Below are 18,787 nucleotides of genomic sequence, written 5' to 3'. Positions count from 1 at the left end.
CTGTGTCTGAGTTGTTGTGGCTGTGTCTATGTCTGTGCCTGAGTGGCTGTATCTGTACTTCAGTATGTAGTCGTTCAGTCGGGTGATGATATTCATGTAGGGCTCGGTGTAAAATTCAGCAAAGTTAGTTTGTCCACTTGTGACTCAACCAGGAACAGATATGAGAATAGTTGCAAACAAGAAGCACAGTAAATACAACTCTATATGGGAAACTTATCTCTTCAATGACGCACATGACCCTTTGTTACGCCGCAGTCAGCGATAACCTCGCTATATCACAGCTACCTGTAAATAATAGAGTCTGGATCAGACAAACCGGTGTTAAATATTATGAGCAACGTTAAACGCCGTCCAGTACGATGACACACAATCTCCCAGGCAACCAAATCTAACTAACCAATCATTTGAGCCGTCTCTTACAGCAAACATAACTATCATGGGCCAGTTGCACCCCGGATGTCACACGGGGTTATGTTTAGTCACGATCAGTGTTATCTGAATGCCTTGTATCAGTACAAAGAGAAAGAATTGATTGTTTAGTGGACCGACTGCAATTCGGCAAAATGTATCTGAGGATGGTTAAGACGTCGCAATAGCTTTACAGAGTTGCATCCTTTTACCGTGCCAGGATCCGCTGGTCGGTGATCAGATTCGCTCAAATTATGACCCATGTACTGCATCACTGTGGGTTTGGGCACGGTTAGCCCAACGTCTAAGGTGTTTTGGTGTGGATAAGTGTTTCTCTAAGTAGTTGGAATCTGCCTTCCCTGGATCAAATCCCAGATACGCATCGATTGTATTCCATGGTTTTTCAGCACCTGGGTTTCACTGGAGTGGTAATATTCTACGATCTGCATCACAGCCATGTCGTTATATAACTGAAAAACTGTTCAAAGCGGCGTTAAATAAAGATCACTGAGTATCGTTCATGCCAAGTCTCGTCATAGTCACACACTTCTCTGTACGAGCACAGAATTCAACTGTAGTTAAGAATTCGAAAATGTTATTTGTGTGGCAAATCGTCTTGATATTGTTTAGTAATTTGCGAATATAATTTAATCAGTAACATGTTCCTTTAATTCAACTATTCAGCTTGTCAAACGCAGCAGAAGTATATTTGTAGCGTGCGTGATGTCTCAACGGCAAGTGAAGGTAATGCAAGATTGTAGTGCGCTTCCATCACCATCTTCGTGGTCTGTCTTCGTAGAACGCATCTTATACGAAGCAGTTTCATCAAAATTGCAATATTCACTCACTCATTCACTCATTCATTACTTCTTAAGATGATCCGTTTCCTTTTTTTTCATAATCCTAAACGCTGACACGCTCCTGTTTACAACTGGTGACTACTATACAAGTCTACATTATATCCTGTTCAAGGGTGTATCTTGTGTATATCAAAAAGATGGGTCGATACCTGATTAAAAGCAACTGTTTCCAGACATGTTGGTTTCAGTTCATTCCTGAGTTCGATGCTGAATTATTGTTCCCAGTTTGCCATGATGACAGTACTGCTGCAAGCGCCGCAAACTAAAACTCACTCACTCACTCACTCCACGATAAACGTTAGGAAGCCGATGAAGGGCATTCGACATCCCTGTGGGGATCTAATCCTTGCCATATTTTTGTGATGGGAGAACGTACTAACCATTGTGCTATCACATGTGAGTAGAGATCTTTGAACAATTAAGTCTAGTGTCATTGTTCTTAAAAACATCAATAACAATTTCGCAATATTGACTATTTATTGAATATCATGGTATGTACAAACGTTAGAAAGGAGATAAAGGACATTAACGTCCGTGTAGGGAATCAAATCCTCGCAGAATTCGTGAAGGGAGAACGTTCTAACCATTGTCCTATCAATTGTGAGAAGTGTTCTTTAAAACATTAAGCCTAGTGTCATTGTACAGAAAAACAACATCAATAACAATTCCGCAATTAATGTCAAGGAACACCAACGTTGCCACGACAACAATGACGCCGATGGAGCTATGCGAGTATGATTATTCTTTTAAACTTCAGTATATATGAAACATGTCATGGTATCCCAATTACGCTGATCGATGCTCATAATGTCAATCACTGGATTGTCTGGTCCAGACTTATAACGAACTACGGTTATTACGAACTAAAATTAGTGGTCCCTTTGAGTTCGTTATAACCGCAGTTTATTGTATATTGAATAAAATGAAAATAAAAAGAAGCTATTCCTGCAAGGAGGAAAATCATATAACACTTATCGATGTCCAATCATATAACAAATCATGCATTATTCTCAGTTATCAAGACATAAGCTGCCATCAAATATCATAACACACCAGGAACAAATAAATCTTAAAGAATCAGATTCATATGTGCACATAATAGATTGTCCATTAGATTACGTCAATCAATAAGAGCTAACTGGTGTTTTGTAAAGAGTATAAATTGTGAACAAGTGCTATAAAATAACATGAAAACTTTATTTTGTCAATACTTAGGCATCGGAAATGCCCTTGGCAAGACTGTAAACGTTTTCTTGATCATTTTCATCAGACCGACCATCACCTCCGGGATGTCCATCAAGATTCCCATCGTCTCGATGAAGACACTTTGTGTTGTAGTAGTCGGCCGTGTCTCTGTCTTCCTCATCGACCTTAGTGGCGTGGTCGTAGGTGTCATAAGAACATCCTTCCGGTTGCCGTTTACTTGCAACATCATAAGCATCCTCTTCACATTCAGTGTTTGTCCTCTGAATGTGACTGTAAGTATCATCCACTTTGCTGGGATTCTTACACTGCTGTGTAGTGTCACAATCCCCCTCGTCCGCTGCCACGTGGTCGTACACCCCCGCGTCGGCATCAACTGTTCTGGGAGAGTCGTGCTGACCGAGCACATTGTACTGACCCTCCTCTAAGTTCTGACTACTCGCTGCATCAGACAGTCGTGTATCTGCGGTCGTGTTTTTCAGCCCAGTGGTCGCCTCTCCTGCCTGTGGAACACAGTTTGCAGTGTCGTAGTCTCCTGTGGACCCGTTACCTCTGTCAGGTCCCGAGAGGTGATTGTAGGGATTCCCGTGTGGCATAACCTTCTTGGAGTTGTCGGATTCTGACAACACGTTGTACTCATCCTCATCATTAATCTGAGAGGTGTTGATGTAGATGTTGTCATTGTGAGCATTGGGTCGGACTATCGCCGTTGGAAACGTGGATGACGTGGATGTTCTATCTATGTCAGGAGGTGTTATGACTGAATATGCTCCATTTGCTGTTTGTGCCTGAACGGCTAATCCATAAGTGGTGTTTTCTGTGACTGAAGTGAAGTGTATTAGTTGATTCCCACTTTTTGTCTTAAAGCACAGTTTCTTTTGCCTGAAACACCGAAGCATCAATATGAAGTTCAATCTATCAGAACAGCAATATGTTCTGGGTGGTTAATTTTAGTTTCCTTGAACAACAATGGTGTTGCTATGAAGTCCATTTCTTATTTCAGTTTCGAGACACCAAACATCCCATGCAAGTATAGAGGAATAATTTTGGATTCCCTTTAGTATATAGTACTATTTCATAGAATAAAGCCTTCAGTCTTTTTCGTCCTTGATATTTTACAGATGAGGTATGTTTTCATGAAGCACGCCTCTCGTCTTACCTTCTCAACACGACGACTACAATGAGGATTGCCAGCACAAGCAGCACACATCCTATACCTAGTCCTATGAAGCCACCTTCAGGAAGATAAATACTACATATGTACTCTGAATACATATTATATTGACATCAAATCAAAGATACATTTGGTATGTCATCATGGAGATGATTACATTAAAAAGGGTTAATATAACATCAGAAATGGACATTTTTAACCTTTAAGATAAAGAACACAACACTGGCAAGTTCTAAGATGTTAATTAACGTTAATAATATGTTCAAAAACAACTTCTAGAGCTGCAATAATTCCCTATTTGGGCTTTAAATATCTTGTTATTTCTATCCAATACAAGACCCTATTAAAATTGTGGTCTACGTAAACAGTACAACTTTCTCGACACTTGACGCTGAGTAAGAGGGATGGGTTGAAATCTGCACTTTTTAAAAGATCTCCTTCTGTGCATGCACACGTGATGCCATGTTAGCACGATAATGGTGCTGGAAAATCATAATCAGGGCGATCAGTACTTGGATTCCGGTACACAAAAGGGATCTAATCCTGTACAGCAATTTGAGGTGCCTTAGACGACTCGGTCACACATACACCTTACTTGTCGTTGATTGTTTTGAAGTTTCGCGAGCTTTCTAGATCATAAGTATTCTCCACACATTATTTCGAAAGTACTTGTAGGCCTGAAAGTGGACATTTCGTTTGTCTTATACTATTGTATATATCATATGATGAAACATATTTATGATTATATATTAGCAGCGTTTGATACACACCTGCCTGGGGATTGCTCGAAGAGTTCATAGCATCTTTCCGTCCTGCAAGTGGTGTGGTAACTTCGGTAGAGTGGACGCCATCGGTTGTACCAACTCCTCCTTGTGGCTGTGATTTTGTTTCTGATGATGAGGGATGTGTTAAGATTGTTGGAGTCATTGTGGGTGATTTGGTTGCTGATGATGAGGGATGTGTTAACATTGTTGGAGTCATTGTGGGTGATTTGGTTACTGATGATGAGGGTTGTGGTAATGATGTTGGTGTCATTGTAGTTGACGCTGTAGATATTTTTACTGGAATGATCACAATGAACGATTAATAGATAACGAATCAAAGTTTAATTTCAAATGAGGGAGGGTGTTGGTGTCAAGGCTGCTTTCAGCATTATTACAGATATATTACAGCGAGAGAGAGACCACATTTGAGCGTCATATATTCATTTGTATCCCTTTCGGGAATCGAAGCTTGGCATTCGGTGTTGCGAACCAACCACTAGGACACCCCTTCGGCGTCTTGTTTAAAAAATCATAAAAATAATCATTATTGAAAGTTGACAGTCAGTTATGATGAAACTAAAGGCAGATATTGCACATGATAGTGAGAAGAAATACACCTTCTCAAAGCATTAAGGTTGTGTGATAATGAGGCATTATTATAGCTTTGGATATATTAATTATCTGAGACTACAGCCTGTTTCTAATTCATAATTACAGTTTCATGGTCACTTAACTTCAAAGTTTAAAAACAACAACCAAATTATACATCAGTTTGTTGATGATGAGTTTTAAAATGACAAGCACGCTTTCACAAAAGTACTAAGCATCTATGATCTGTGTCACTGCCGTTTTCCTCCCACTTTACATGTAACATTCATTAAAAGGTGTTATGCTCAAAGACCTTGACTCTACCAAAATTCATCCAGCTACAGCATACACTTATTTGGTTATCGTGACTATAATTTAGGAGTGAATTAGACCTTCAATATACAACACAAGTATTTCAAGGTTATGTTCAAAGGCTATACAGCATATAAACAAACCATGATATCCTGTGCTGGTACTTCCAAACACTAGATTTTGAGTAATCCACCGAGAATGCCAAAATGTTTGCATATCTTCAAAAACAAATCCTACTGTCTGCTTTCAGAGCCATAATTGCAGAATGACAAGAAGTTAAGTGAACTAAGACCCGTACCATCTTCACATATGAACCTCCTTTGTTCTGAACATGGCCTCCAGTATAAACGCTTTCTTCCATTCCACTGCTTGTATACACTCAGGCACTTTGTGTCTGAAGACGCACTACCGCGATACTCATCGTACTCCAAAGCGTCCTCCCCTAAATAGAATATTGAATAGGGTATCGGCACATGTAGTAGCACAACCTTTCAGGAAGATACAATACCATACATTTTACTTCATGTAGTGTCGCTGACGAAAGTGTATCGCATAGATTTAATTAAAGCTGTAAGACACCAAACTTATTGGCAAATGTAGGAACACCTTAAGTGTATCAGATATATCTCCACTCCACCGAGACAAGTTGCTTTTTTGTAAAAGGACATGCAGACAAATAACCATTTGCTCGGAGTAACAATTTTTTAACGAATGCACTTGTTTTGGGGGACAGGCTGTCACACCTTGTAATGTAATTATACACATTCAATACACACACTCTCAATTTATACTCTGGATATCGTATAATAATAGATTGCTACTGGTAAAAACGAAAGTTTCAATCAATTCTCTTGAGCATCCTCTTTTGATAAAACGTTTTTATTCTTTGAGAAGGGGTAGATGTTTACATGTCAGAGAGACAAGGATAAGAAGCAAAAGTCATACGAATATTCAAATTCAATTGATAAGGACAACTTCATTTTCATTTGTGTTGTGATAACTCTATTACCAATAAAGGTGAAATAAATTAATGCAATCTTATATTTAAGTAGCAATCTTACTATTGTCAATGTTGATGCAATGAGCTTGGACATGTGAACAATATGCAACAATTTTCAATAACCACTGCTACAAATCTTCTTGAAATGATCTTGATTTTCATACAAATCTGTCAAAACAATTTCGGATTAAAAAACCGGACCAAATGGAACTTAGTATCTATTGCGAGTAGTTTGGTTTTCGCAGGTGAGTCGCTGTGGTACAAATAACTGTCAGAAATGCATAATGCAAGAGGAGATTCAGGACATATTTCAAATACAGAGCAAAGATATGTACTTTCGTTGTTAAGGATATTGACCCATTTGAAATGTCAAATTATAAAATCATGGAAGATTTTAAAATATTATTAAAGGTATCGGGCGTGATCAGGTGTGACATCTATCCGGTTCATGGTACTACCAAGTTCAGAAGTATGATCAAGGACGTAAGCAAAAATGATTGTTTCACTATATGGTCGTACTGTCTTTATCCATGTATCCTGAGAAAAACAGCTTCGATCAAACTGAATAAAAATTTTTAAAAAGACCGAAAGCCTCCAAGATTTGCCATATTGCTTCAGAGAGTTAAGTCAGGGGGCACAGGACCCGAGTCGTCTAAGGCCCGCTTTTCACTGTTGCGTCGTTTGGGCACACGTCAGAAAACCTATGATCATGGGTTCGATTCCTAGTTCGCCCCGATTATGTCTCTAGGTTTGTTATCACCACATCCGTGCTCGTTGGGTTCACCAAAGGGGTAAATGTCTGGGACCTGCATTACTTCAGGCTTTCCTTTCACATTAAGCTGACACACCATGATATAACTGAAATACTGTTAAAAGCGGCTTTAATCCCCAATCAATTACTTTAAAGTAAAAAATACCAGCTTCGCTCATTTATGAAATTGTGAAGATCTTATAGTCCAAATAGGCTCCTACTAGACTACGTCCTTTGAACATTATAGATGCCAATATGCAACACTAGACCCTGGGACAATATCTATTCAAAGTGACACGAATGAATTTTGAGTTCTGATCCAGAAAGGAAATGAACCAACAAAGCCGTTGGCCTCGTATTCGATATGATCTGAAAGAAACACCACGTTCAATTAACACCTTAATGGTTCGCATGTAAACATATTATTTGCGCTGTGCTGTAAACTGGTTTAAATCAATCGTGAAATAACCCCTACTTTATGTGAATAGCTGGTGTATGACACTTACCGTTTATCCATTGCCTGTGTGTATATTTGTATAAGCCAATCCAGTATCTTGTTATCGTACTCGTGAGGCTAAGGAGACCGTTCTGAACAGCTGTATTAAGTTTAACCAAGTGGCATGTCCTGTAGGCATCATACCAGGACTTACTCCAGCAATATACATAGACGTGTGTACTTGGATCTATAAAATAAAAGGACAACAGTTGAATGTTTGATTAGAAATGCTGGTGCAAGTTTGTTGCATGTATGGTTGTTTACAACTTTCTCTATGGTGGCCGAGAGGGGACATCGCTCTCTCGCCTTCATTTACGACCGAGAGAAAGAGATGAAACGATAACACGAGACGAAAAGTGATAACACAAGCCGAGAAAGCGATATGTGTGTCGCTTTCTCGTCTCGTGCTGTCGCTTTATCGCGGTAAAGCAATATCCCCTCTTGGCCACTATAGGGATCGCATGTGTTATGGGTCTCTATATCATAAAAAGTATATACCCAAAACAGCAGTAATTTATTGTTAAACCACACCTCAGTATCATTAAGGGGCTGACCATTTAATACACAGATATAAGGGTTGTGGGGGTGGGGGTCGCCATGATGTTGTTTTCTTTGTTTGGGGGGCTCGGGAGTATGGGGGTAGTTTTGTTCATTTAAGAGAGCTGAGATTTTTTCCAGTCACATTTCAAATTATGCCTATCGAGGGAATGTTAAAAAAATTTATAGACGAAGATGATTTTAAAACAACCCACGGACTTATGCGTAAAACGTAATTGATTTATTTATAGCCCTATTTATGAGTTGTGCGGGACCATTGCGCCGTCAGCGCGTGGCGGGTCATGGCAATACTCTCTAGTTAAATCAGGTTAAAATCTAAATCTATACTATTCAAAAGAAGTTGAAGAACACCCGATCACCCGATATGACTGGTTAATCAGCCATGTCTGAATGTATTCCAAAACACAGCCTTATAATTGTTTGTGTTCTTTAACTTGTTTTGAGTAGTATAAAATGTTACAGTGTGAATGCCATAATACTGTTGTCCGTAAATATTCTTTTTGACATCACGACCGGGAACACTAGAAATGGGCTTAACAGGTGCAATTAAGTTTCCCCAAAAATGCAAATCTTCTGCGAAATACAGTAAAAGTAACAGACTTTTCTGTTGTAGTGTATGTGATTGTTGCTAATGGACTACAATACAAGAAAGTAAACACATGCGTGTATCCAAGCAAACCGAGAAAGAATTCTGTATCTATATCTAACAAAAGAATCTACTACAAAAGGTTAAAAAGGTATTATTTCTCTGCTGAAACATTGGCCTTCATGATTTGCCATGAGATGAACAATAAGCATGTATAGCTGAAGAATAGCATTTCGTTTTAATCAATATTATTGAGTAACAGACACTTGAAGAAATTGTAACAAGCAACAAAGCCATGTCCATATCATAAGAAATCTCCTTATAGGATTCCGACAATAGCATTAACATGCATTTTGTCATCCCCATCAGAACGCGAAAAGCGTATCCTGCACCACCGATGACACCCCATCACAAGGACATGCAAAGGTCAGACAAGTGTTCAACTGAAGAAACACTGGGACGACACAGTGTACAAGTTAAAATAGGAAATTGCATCGGACAGCATTCTAGACACTGATGCATCAAATTGGAAATTTCTTCCACCTTACTATGACGTTGATTGGGGTAACTCTGATCAAACAGCAAGAGTCGTGTAGCGCTTTTAGAAATTTTGGTAGAAAGAGCATGCTCGTTTGTACCTCAAAAGACACCAAAGGCTGGAACTGCTGAAATATTGCTCGACAAAGAGCGAACGTGTTGACTATTGGAAAGCTGAAGTCTCCCCTCTTGTCATGCGTCTTAAGTCCATAGATGGCTATCTAATTATGAGTGAGTGAGTATGGTTTTTATATCTGTACCCATGTGAACTCTCAGTAAATTGCTTTCACTTTTGACAAATTCCTCTGAACGTTTGATGATACTGATGGAACTATATATGTGGTCGCCACAATTAGTGACAAATGCCCCACGGGTCGAGGAATGAAGTTTGTTGTTTGGGATAGCGGGGGACACAGTTTAGAAAATCAAATGCTTGACTAATTTAAACTTCTTTCTTTTCTGAGATCACAAAAAAAACAGGCAAATCCTTTAAGTTTTTGAGAATTCACATGGTATTAAATCTATTTAGCACCATAATTTTCTGTGAGCATAACGAAAGTCCTTCCTTGAATGTTTAGAGATTATGCTTAATCATTCAGACAGGAATTTGGTGGTACATTTGCTGTAGTGAGTGAGTGAGTATGGTTTTACGCCGCTTTTAGCAATATTCCAGCAATATCACGGCGGGGGACACACATTGTATCCATGTCGGGAATCGAACCCGGGTCTTCGGCGTGACGAGCGAACGCTTTAACCACTAGGCTAACCGACCGCCCCACACTTGCTGTACCTTGCAATATATCTATCTTCGTATGGATTTTTTATGGAGTGTTGGAATCTAGTACAAAAGAGTAATGGACATGCCTTCAGGTATTTGAGCCAAGTCACGGTTTAGAGTCTTCTTAATAGATAATGATGAAATGTTTTCAAATTCATACAATTTAATCTGTGGAGATATGAACGCGAGAACAGGTGAGAGAAATAACCCTGATATTAGCAATAATGATGATAGCTTCAATCATACCTCCCCTTTCCCTGAGGAGGAGGATGACCCTGTTGAGGATCGTACTTCACAGGATACAGTTGTAAATAGATTTGGTCAAATGTTGTTGGATTTATGCTATGTTTTTAAACTTTACATCGTAAATGGACGTGTATATGGTGATACTAATGGGGAATTTACTTATTGTAGCCAACATGGATCTAGTGTGAACGATTATTTTATAAGTTCACCAGATTTTTTTCAGTTTATCAATATGTTCACTGTCGGTGATCGATCTGATTCTGATCACTTTCCATTAGAATTGATGTGTAGATTTCCAAATATGGGTAAGAGGTGCAATAATGATTCATGTATGGATCCACAAGCATCAGAGAAAATTGTATGGAATGATCATTACTCCAGTTTGTTTCTTGATAACCTGAGATATAATTTTACTGAAAACAAAGAAATGGTCCTTAAAGAAATTGATAATGCTATTGAAAACGCAATTAGCCACTTTGTCGACATTGTGTTAGACTCTGCTAACTGCATGAAAAAGACAATACGACATAATCCACAATTTGCCAATCACAAACCACTAAGTCTAGAATGTAGACAAGCGAAACGAGAAACACGTAGGGCACTTAGGAGATTTAGAACACAAAGAACAGTCGCTAACAGAATTGTGTACTGTAGACAAAGAAATCATTATAAATTTTGTTGCAGAAAATTTAAATCCATTTCACGTAAGAAATCAGTTGAAAGATTGCATAGAAGCATAAATAGTCAATCTAGCTTTTGGAAACAGATAAGATCATTACAAAACAAACCCAGACAGAAGAATCATATAACGAAAGCAGAATGGCTGTGCCATTTTAGAGAGGTTTTTGCAAATGACAATGTTTTTTCTCCTCACTTAGATGATGAAAATGAACTCAGTTCTAATCAGTTTACAGATATTGATGCATTCATACTTAAACTTCGATAACTGAACATGAAATTACATCATCAATAAATAAGTTAAAAAAAGGAAAATCCGCCGGGCCCGATCAAGTGCTGATAGAAATGCTTAAATGTTCCCAATTAGATATTATGCCATTTCTTCATAAATGTTTCAACAAACTCTTTGATAATCAAATATTTCCAAACAGTTGGTCTTGTTCAGAAATAGTCCCTCTACATAAAAAAGGCGATCCGAGAAACCCTGACAACTACAGGGGGATCTCATTAATGAGTGTTCTGGGGAAAATTTTTACCTCTGTTTTGAATAACAGGCTTACTAACTGGGCAAATATGAGAGATAAGATACCGGAAGTTCAAGCTGGTTTTAGAAAAAATTATTCAACCGTAGATCATATTTTTACATTATATGCTGCAATTCAAAAATGTCTAACACGTCGTAAACACAAGGTTTACGTTGCTTTTATTGATTTTAAAAAGGCATTTGATACAGTTGATCGTTATAAATTATGGTGTTGTTTAAGAAAAGCTGGACTACAAGGGAAGATGTTTAATATAATACAATCAATGTATTCAAATATCAAGTCATGTGTACGTAGTGATTATGGTGTTACTGATTTTATCGATTGCCCATCTGGTTTACGTCAGGGATGTATACTGAGTCCTCTGTTATTTTCGTTTTTCATAAGCGAATTATATTATGAAATCTCAAGTAACGGCAAGCATGGTATACAGATGTATCCTGACATCCTTGAACTTCTTATGCTCCTTTTTGCCGATGATGTTATTTTACTATCTGACACTGTTATTGGTCTACAGAATCAGTTGAATGTATTAGATAAATATACTAAGGAATGGAATTTATCTGTAAATTTAGATAAGACAGAAATTATAGTATTCAGAAAAGGGGGTCCTTTAAATTTTAGGGAAAGATGGTACTTAAATGGACAACAAATTAATGTAGTTAATGGTTATAAGTATCTCGGCATAATGTTTAATTCAACACTAAATATGAACAAATGTGTATCTGACTTATCACTGCGAGGGAAACGAGCTTTACTTAATATAATGTCTGTTTCACATAAACTTGGAGTTATTACTCCAAAAGTATTTTTCAAATTATTTGATACTCAAATACAGCCAATTTTATTGTATGGATCTGAAGTGTGGGGTTACCGAAGATATGAATGTTTAGAAAGAATTCACCTACTGGCATGTAAAAAGTTTCTTCGCGTTGGAATAGCAACACCAAATAATATGATATATGGAGAATGTGGAAGATACCCACTTTACATTAATTCACAAATAAAGTGTTTAAAATATTGGTTTAATATCATCCGTATGCCAGAACATCGGCTTCCGAAAAAAGCTTATAACATGCTCTTTCATTTAGATAGTATCGGTAAGGTTACATGGGTATCGCATATTAGGACACTATTATTCTCACATGGATATGGGTATATATGGCTTAACCAATCTGTTGGTGATCAACATTTATTTCTAAATGATTTTCGTAAAATAGCAATAAATATGTTCTATCAAGGGTGGCAATGCAACTTGGAAAATAGTTCACGTTATGATTTGTACAGAACATTTAAGACTCTATTAGAGCCAGAAAAATATCTATCAGTTTTAACAAATAGTCACCTAAGAAATGGATATATTAAATACAGACTTGGCTTGTCAAAACTTATGATTAACTATGGACGGAATATATCACTTGAAAGAATACAAAGAATTTGTCCATTCTGTAACTCTGCAATAGAAGACGAAATACATTTTACCTTTGAATGTCCTTATTATGCAGAATTACGTACTAAATATATACCAGAATGTTTCTTATCTAAGACAAGTAGAATAGCTTTTGTTTCTATTTTGTCATCGAATGATGCCGATGTAATGTTTAAACTGTCTTTATTTGTAAAACATGGGATGGAACTACGAAATAACATGTTGAGTGGAAATTCATAATTTTAATTACCTCACCCTAGAAAGTCCTCATGATTATCACCGATTGTTAAATGAATGTTATATTTATATAATTTTTGTTGTATCTCCCAATCTGTAAATTCTCACCCACTGTATTTATCTGAACTTGTATATGGGCCGATGGCCTTTGATACAATAAACATCTTTGACTTGACTTTGAGTCCCTGGTGACAACATGGTAGTGGTGATTCAGGCAATGGTCTTGAGGAATAGGTTGCTATGACAATGTGACCCGCAAATGTAACATCCTCTCAACAAACGCTGCTATGAAATACTCTACAATATATTCGTGAACATATTGAGATGGCTAACATATTTTCTTCGTGTGAATGGTGGATATATTTTATATGTCATTATGAGGTCATTTTATTTGTTATCATCCAGAAAATGGTCTCAAATATATAACATTAAGGTTGTGACACATAAAATGACAAGTATCAATGAGGACTAATCTTCTTGTGTATGAAACGTAATGAAAACATACCGCTAACAATGCAGGCTTGACATCTGCCTTTGTTTTCGCATGTGCTGCTGTGTATGGAGTGGTCCCCACCCCGACGTATTGCATAAGCACAGTACTTGTCTGGCTCTTGATCAAAGGTAATGTTTTCTACAAACATAAAGACAAATTATCAATCCAACATAAAGTTTAGTTATTTAGTCCGCTCTCTCACTTTGAATGAAGACTGGCATGCTGATGGTAATGACACAATTTGAAAGAAGGACGTTTTCGACACTGATCAAAATATAGTATGCAGTCTGTCACCACTGACCTTTTTGACAATATGGAACTGAAGTGTGGTAGGAATGAATATAAAAAGATTCCCAAACAGTCCTGTGCCTTGTGCCACAAAGTGATCTCAACGCTACGACGACCGCGTGTCTATGTTAAGTGTGGGTGGTAGGGTGATTTAGTGACCTAGAGATCCAATTTACAAATGGTTTTAGCTAAAGAAAACCGCCACAAAACAAGATACACCCTCGATAGAAAAAGGATGTGGATGTAGATTCCATGGTGATCAGAAACGACAGGATGTATACAATTAGTGTCTAATGTAATTAATGGCTCTAAGACCTAGTAACGAACCAGAAAACGTTGTCTGTATCAGGAGTCTAGGAACCGATCAGAGTTACGTTTAAGCTAATCAGCATAATATCATTATTTCAACAATTACATGGATATGATATCACTGCAGTTCATACCTAGCCTATATACTGACATCCCTTGGACGTTGCCACACTTTTCGTCCAAGTTTCCTGGACACGTGCTCTCAGGTGCCATCGAAGTTGTAGTGCTGTATCCTACTTTTAGACAGTAGCACGTGGTTTCCTGTAAATGCGCACAAAAGTAGATATGATATCATAATGATTCGGTCTTGCCATGGGTATTTACGCTACATTTGCATGGCATCGCAATGGAGCTCAAAACAAAACTGTATGGTGAACGTACTGCGCTCGTATAAGCAAAGGGAAGATAAGTAACGGTTTATTTCACCTCGTCTCGAAACATAATACATTAAACAATGAAAACATAAACACATTGTTTTAAATATCTATATTTTCATCGGGTATCTCAGGCCTCTGATAAATGATACAACCTTGGATAGGATTGGGCTTCAGTGATCCTTGAGGCCTAAAAACTTGTTTTATCATCATTGAACGTTTATGAGTGAGTGAGTTGGGTTTATTGCCGCTTTGAAGAGTATGCCAGTTATATCACGGCGTTCTTTTTTGGAATATGGTGGTTTATGTATTAAATGAGAGTGTTCAAGCTATATAACGGCGATCTGAAAACAATCGAGTCTGGACCAGACAATCCAGTGATTGATATCATGAGCCTCGATCCACGCAGTTGGAATACGATGACATCTATCAACCTAGCTAGCGAGCATCCGATCCCATTAGTCGTCTCTTGCGATAAGCATGGATTGCTGAAGACCTATTCTAACCCGGATCTTCATGGGTCTAGATGAGAGTGATGTCATATCACAGTGCTTAATGTGTGAGATAAATCTAAACAGATGACGGCTTTAGAAGTGTACTTCTTCATCTCAGACGGATACAGTGCTGACAGTGCTGATCATAACCAGGGCGAATGTCGGATTCCAATTCTGCAAGCATGCGCGACGTATCTCTGCAGAGAGAGTCGCGTCGTCTTAGACGACAGGGCTACCACTCACACTGCACTTGAATTAATTAAAACATATTCCGAACAGTAGTATATACAATGTCACTTCAACTGCCATACTGCATGTTGCATATATTTCAAATCATGAACTTGACGAACCCACCTTCATGCCTACTGAATCTGCTTGGCTGCAGTGAAGATGGCACTTCCATACCGAGTTATCAAGGAATTCTACCATTGATTCTGCTGTCACACTCTCCAGGGGAAGGAAGCCAGCATAGGTGTACAGGGGACTGAAATCTTCTGTATGTGAACAATTGAAGGTAATGAACGTGTAAGAAAGCTTTACTGTTCCTACTTCAGGTGTACTGCTATGACAAATGATGTACTTCTAATAAGGACATTACATCATGTATGCTTGTGAAACGGTTATGTTACAAGAAATGAATTGACCAAGTATGTGATTGTCCTTAACCAATCAAAATTAAACGTTTTTGTAATAGTGTAAGGTGTGGCCAGTAGGCCGATATTTTCAATTGCCCTTATTGTACCTGTCCAAAGCCAGGCTAAGTAATCCATGGCACCTATCCAGTAGTAGGTGCCGAGCTGTAGACGGTTCAGAAGGTCTAGTGGAATGTCCTCTGAGCCTGGTGTGTACAACCTGCCTTTCACATTGCATCGGCTTTGTGCCTCCCACCAGGTGCTTGGTTCATCCATAAGGCGTATTCGAGAAGATTCTACAAATTGATTTTCAGAAAGTGAATTGTTTGATAGGCATTAGTAAGAAGTTGACGGATGACAAAGTAGACACAATTTATGGATAACAACGTATTTAATTCCTGTAAAGGCGACGTTTCGGTATAGATCCTCCCTTCACGTCTTGCTTGACAACGGTATAAAAATCTATACCGAAACGTCGGCTTTACAGTAAATAAGAAAGTTGTTATCCATAAATTATCTCTACTTTGTCATCTGTCAACTTCTAAGTAATGCCTATCAAACAATTTAAATCAAAGGACCCAAAACATAATAACTTTCGTTTGACGTTTCATATTATAGAATTCCTATACAATCGTGTTTGGCAGTAATTAAGGAAGTTGTTATCCATAAATTGTGTCTACTTTGTTTCAGAAAGTTATTAAGTATAGCAGCATAATTCGGATATCAATTTTAACGGGCATTCCTTTCTCTTGTATGTCTCTTCCAAATATGTTTAGATTTCGTCAATTATGTCTCATTTATGAAAAGTGAAATTAAGATAAAAGAGTTTGTACATCTTCATCCATTTTTCAAACCATTAGTTTCTACCGTGCATTGTGACAACACACGCATGACGTCACGAAAACATCAAGTGCCCTCAGTACGTGTTCACATAACTATAACATGTGATAGCTTTACACAAGTATACGTAGAGATGCACGTGTACCTGGTTGCCGCTGAAGACTAACGGCTGTATGATTATATAAGAAGCACAGGGTTAGTAAAACACGCGTGACACATAAACGCAATATAGCGACAAGAGCGAATATATGTCCTATATATCATATTCACTTTTCAGGAGTATTTGTCACTTATATCCTCGCACCCAAACCAAAGACGTTACGATTAATCTGTTAATACCTACTAAAGGCTGCCATCATAGCTTTATATAGAACACAAATTCGAACGCCATCACAATCAAGAGTCCATCATTATACCCTGAAATCTGCACGATTTGTCTCTAAAATAGTTACCGATTGATCTCGCGAAACATCAAGTATAAACATAGTTACTGTGGACGTTAATGTTTGAAGCAGCAGGCAAGACATAGTACCTTTATACAGGTAAGCCCGTGTATGAAGATATAATATCATACCAAGTTTTATACATAGGGGACAGTTTGTCAGGATCTTAATGCAATGAGAACTTACGTATTCAAATTAAGCATATCAACAATCAGAGTGGACGTGACTCTGCGAATATTATGTTCAGACTAGGGAGACACATCATGCATATCTATCTTCAGTAGTGTAGTATAAATTTCAAAGTGTTGTCATTTTGGTATCGATGCATACAGCATGCATAATTACAACTTGCAGCATTCGCTTGGTGGGGTGGTATAAACCAAGAAAATATCATCTTATAGTGATTACAATAATTGTCAAAACTTTCATTGTTAACTTCATTGAAAATAATGTTCAAGGGTCAACACGACCAGGCTACCTCCTTTACGAGTTATACGTCCTGCTTACACCGAGGGGGAACGAGCAATCGTTGATCACCCAAAATACATGTAGTTCTAAATGTTCATCTGGGCATAACAGAAGCAGTGTTAGATTATCTAGGTAAAGAGAACTTACGTATTCCCAGGCATATGACAGCTCCCCAACAGACGAACAGCCATGTCAACAACATATCCGACACCCACTGCGTACATGGAGCAACTGCATACAGTTGTCTGTCGCCTACAAGGAAGTATGATTCACTCACAACTATCGTCGTCAACAAAGCCAGTGAAAACAAAACAAAACAGATTGTGTTTATGACTGCATGTCACGCATGATTCAGCGGAATTCTGAACACAGGCAACCAAATACTGCACACAGGCAACTAAATACTCCACACAGGCAACCAAATCCCACAGACTGGCAACCAAATAATCCACACCGGCAGCCATATAATCCACACAGGCATCCAAATACTGCGCACAGTCCACCAAATACTGCACACAGGCATCCAAATAATGCACACAGGCAACCAAATACTGCACACAGGCATCCAAATACTGCACACAGTCAACCAAATACTCCACACAGGTAACCAAATAATGCACACAGGCATCCAAATACTGCAAACAGTCAACCAAATACTGCACACAGGCATCCAAATACTGCACACATGCAACCAAATAATGCACACAGGCAACCAAATAATGCACACAGGTAACCAAATACTGCACAAAGGTATCCAAATACTCCACACAGGCAACCAAATATTCAACACAGGCAACCAAATACTGCACACAGGCATTCAAATACTCCACATAGGCAACCAAATACTCCACATAGGCAACCAAATATTCCGTAGAGACAACCAAATACTGCACAAAGATATCGAAATACTGCACAAAGGCATCCACAAACCCCACACAGGCAACCAAATACTCCACACAGGTAACCAAATACTGCACACATGCATTCAAATACTCCACACAGGCAACCAAGTACTCCACACAGGCATCCAAATACTGCACACAGGCAACCAAATAATGCACACAGGCAACCAAATACTGCACACAGGCATCCAAATACTGCACACATGCAACCAAATACTCCACACAGGTAACCAAATAATGCACACAGGCATCCAAATACTGCACACAGTCAACCAAATACTGCACACAGGCATCCAAATACTGCACACATGCAAACAAATACTGCACACAGGCAACCAAATAATGCACACTTGCAACCAAATATTCCGTAGATGCAACCAAATACTGCACAAAGATA

The 18,787-nt window shown here is 38.3% G+C and overlaps 1 protein-coding gene across 3 annotated transcripts; it reads right to left on the bottom strand.

Annotated features, from left to right (window-relative positions):
- Positions 1-2,451: 2,451 nt before the first annotated feature.
- Positions 2,452-17,748, bottom strand: LOC124111951. Of its 3 annotated transcripts, none has more exons than XM_048403812.1 (10): positions 17,636-17,748; positions 15,848-16,033; positions 15,460-15,599; positions 14,372-14,498; positions 13,653-13,778; positions 7,567-7,743; positions 5,608-5,751; positions 4,416-4,706; positions 3,631-3,706; positions 2,452-3,353 (listed from the first exon to the last, which is right to left on the bottom strand). In XM_048403812.1, exons 1-10 carry the CDS (start codon positions 17,688-17,690, stop codon positions 2,480-2,482), a joined length of 2,196 nt encoding a protein of 731 aa, XP_048259769.1. In that variant the 5' UTR covers positions 17,691-17,748; the 3' UTR covers positions 2,452-2,479. The 3 variants fall into 3 exon arrangements, with proteins under 3 accessions (XP_048259769.1, XP_048259770.1, XP_048259771.1); XM_048403813.1 differs by having other exon boundaries at positions 4,416-4,535; XM_048403814.1 differs by having other exon boundaries at positions 4,416-4,457.
- Positions 17,749-18,787: the final 1,039 nt, after the last annotated feature.

This window comes from Haliotis rufescens, unplaced genomic scaffold (genome assembly GCF_023055435.1).
Source record: "Haliotis rufescens isolate VD_foot unplaced genomic scaffold, xgHalRufe1.0.p SCAF_3, whole genome shotgun sequence".
In the NCBI taxonomy this organism is placed as follows: domain Eukaryota; kingdom Metazoa; phylum Mollusca; class Gastropoda; order Lepetellida; family Haliotidae; genus Haliotis; species Haliotis rufescens.
The sequence above is the reverse complement of the archived record's forward strand: the minus strand, read 5'-3'. Positions and strand labels throughout refer to the sequence as shown.

Coding starts and splice junctions, on each gene's coding strand:
- LOC124111951 (XM_048403812.1), bottom strand. CDS start 17,690: ATGTTGTTGACATGGCTGTTCGTCTGTTGGGGAGCTGTCATATGCCTG. Junction 15,600..15,847: donor CTTAGCCTGGCTTTGGACAG/GTACAATAAGGG, acceptor GTTCACATACAG/AAGATTTCAGTCCCCTGTAC. Junction 13,779..14,371: donor GATGTCAGTATATAGGCTAG/GTATGAACTGCA, acceptor TTATGTTTGTAG/AAAACATTACCTTTGATCAA.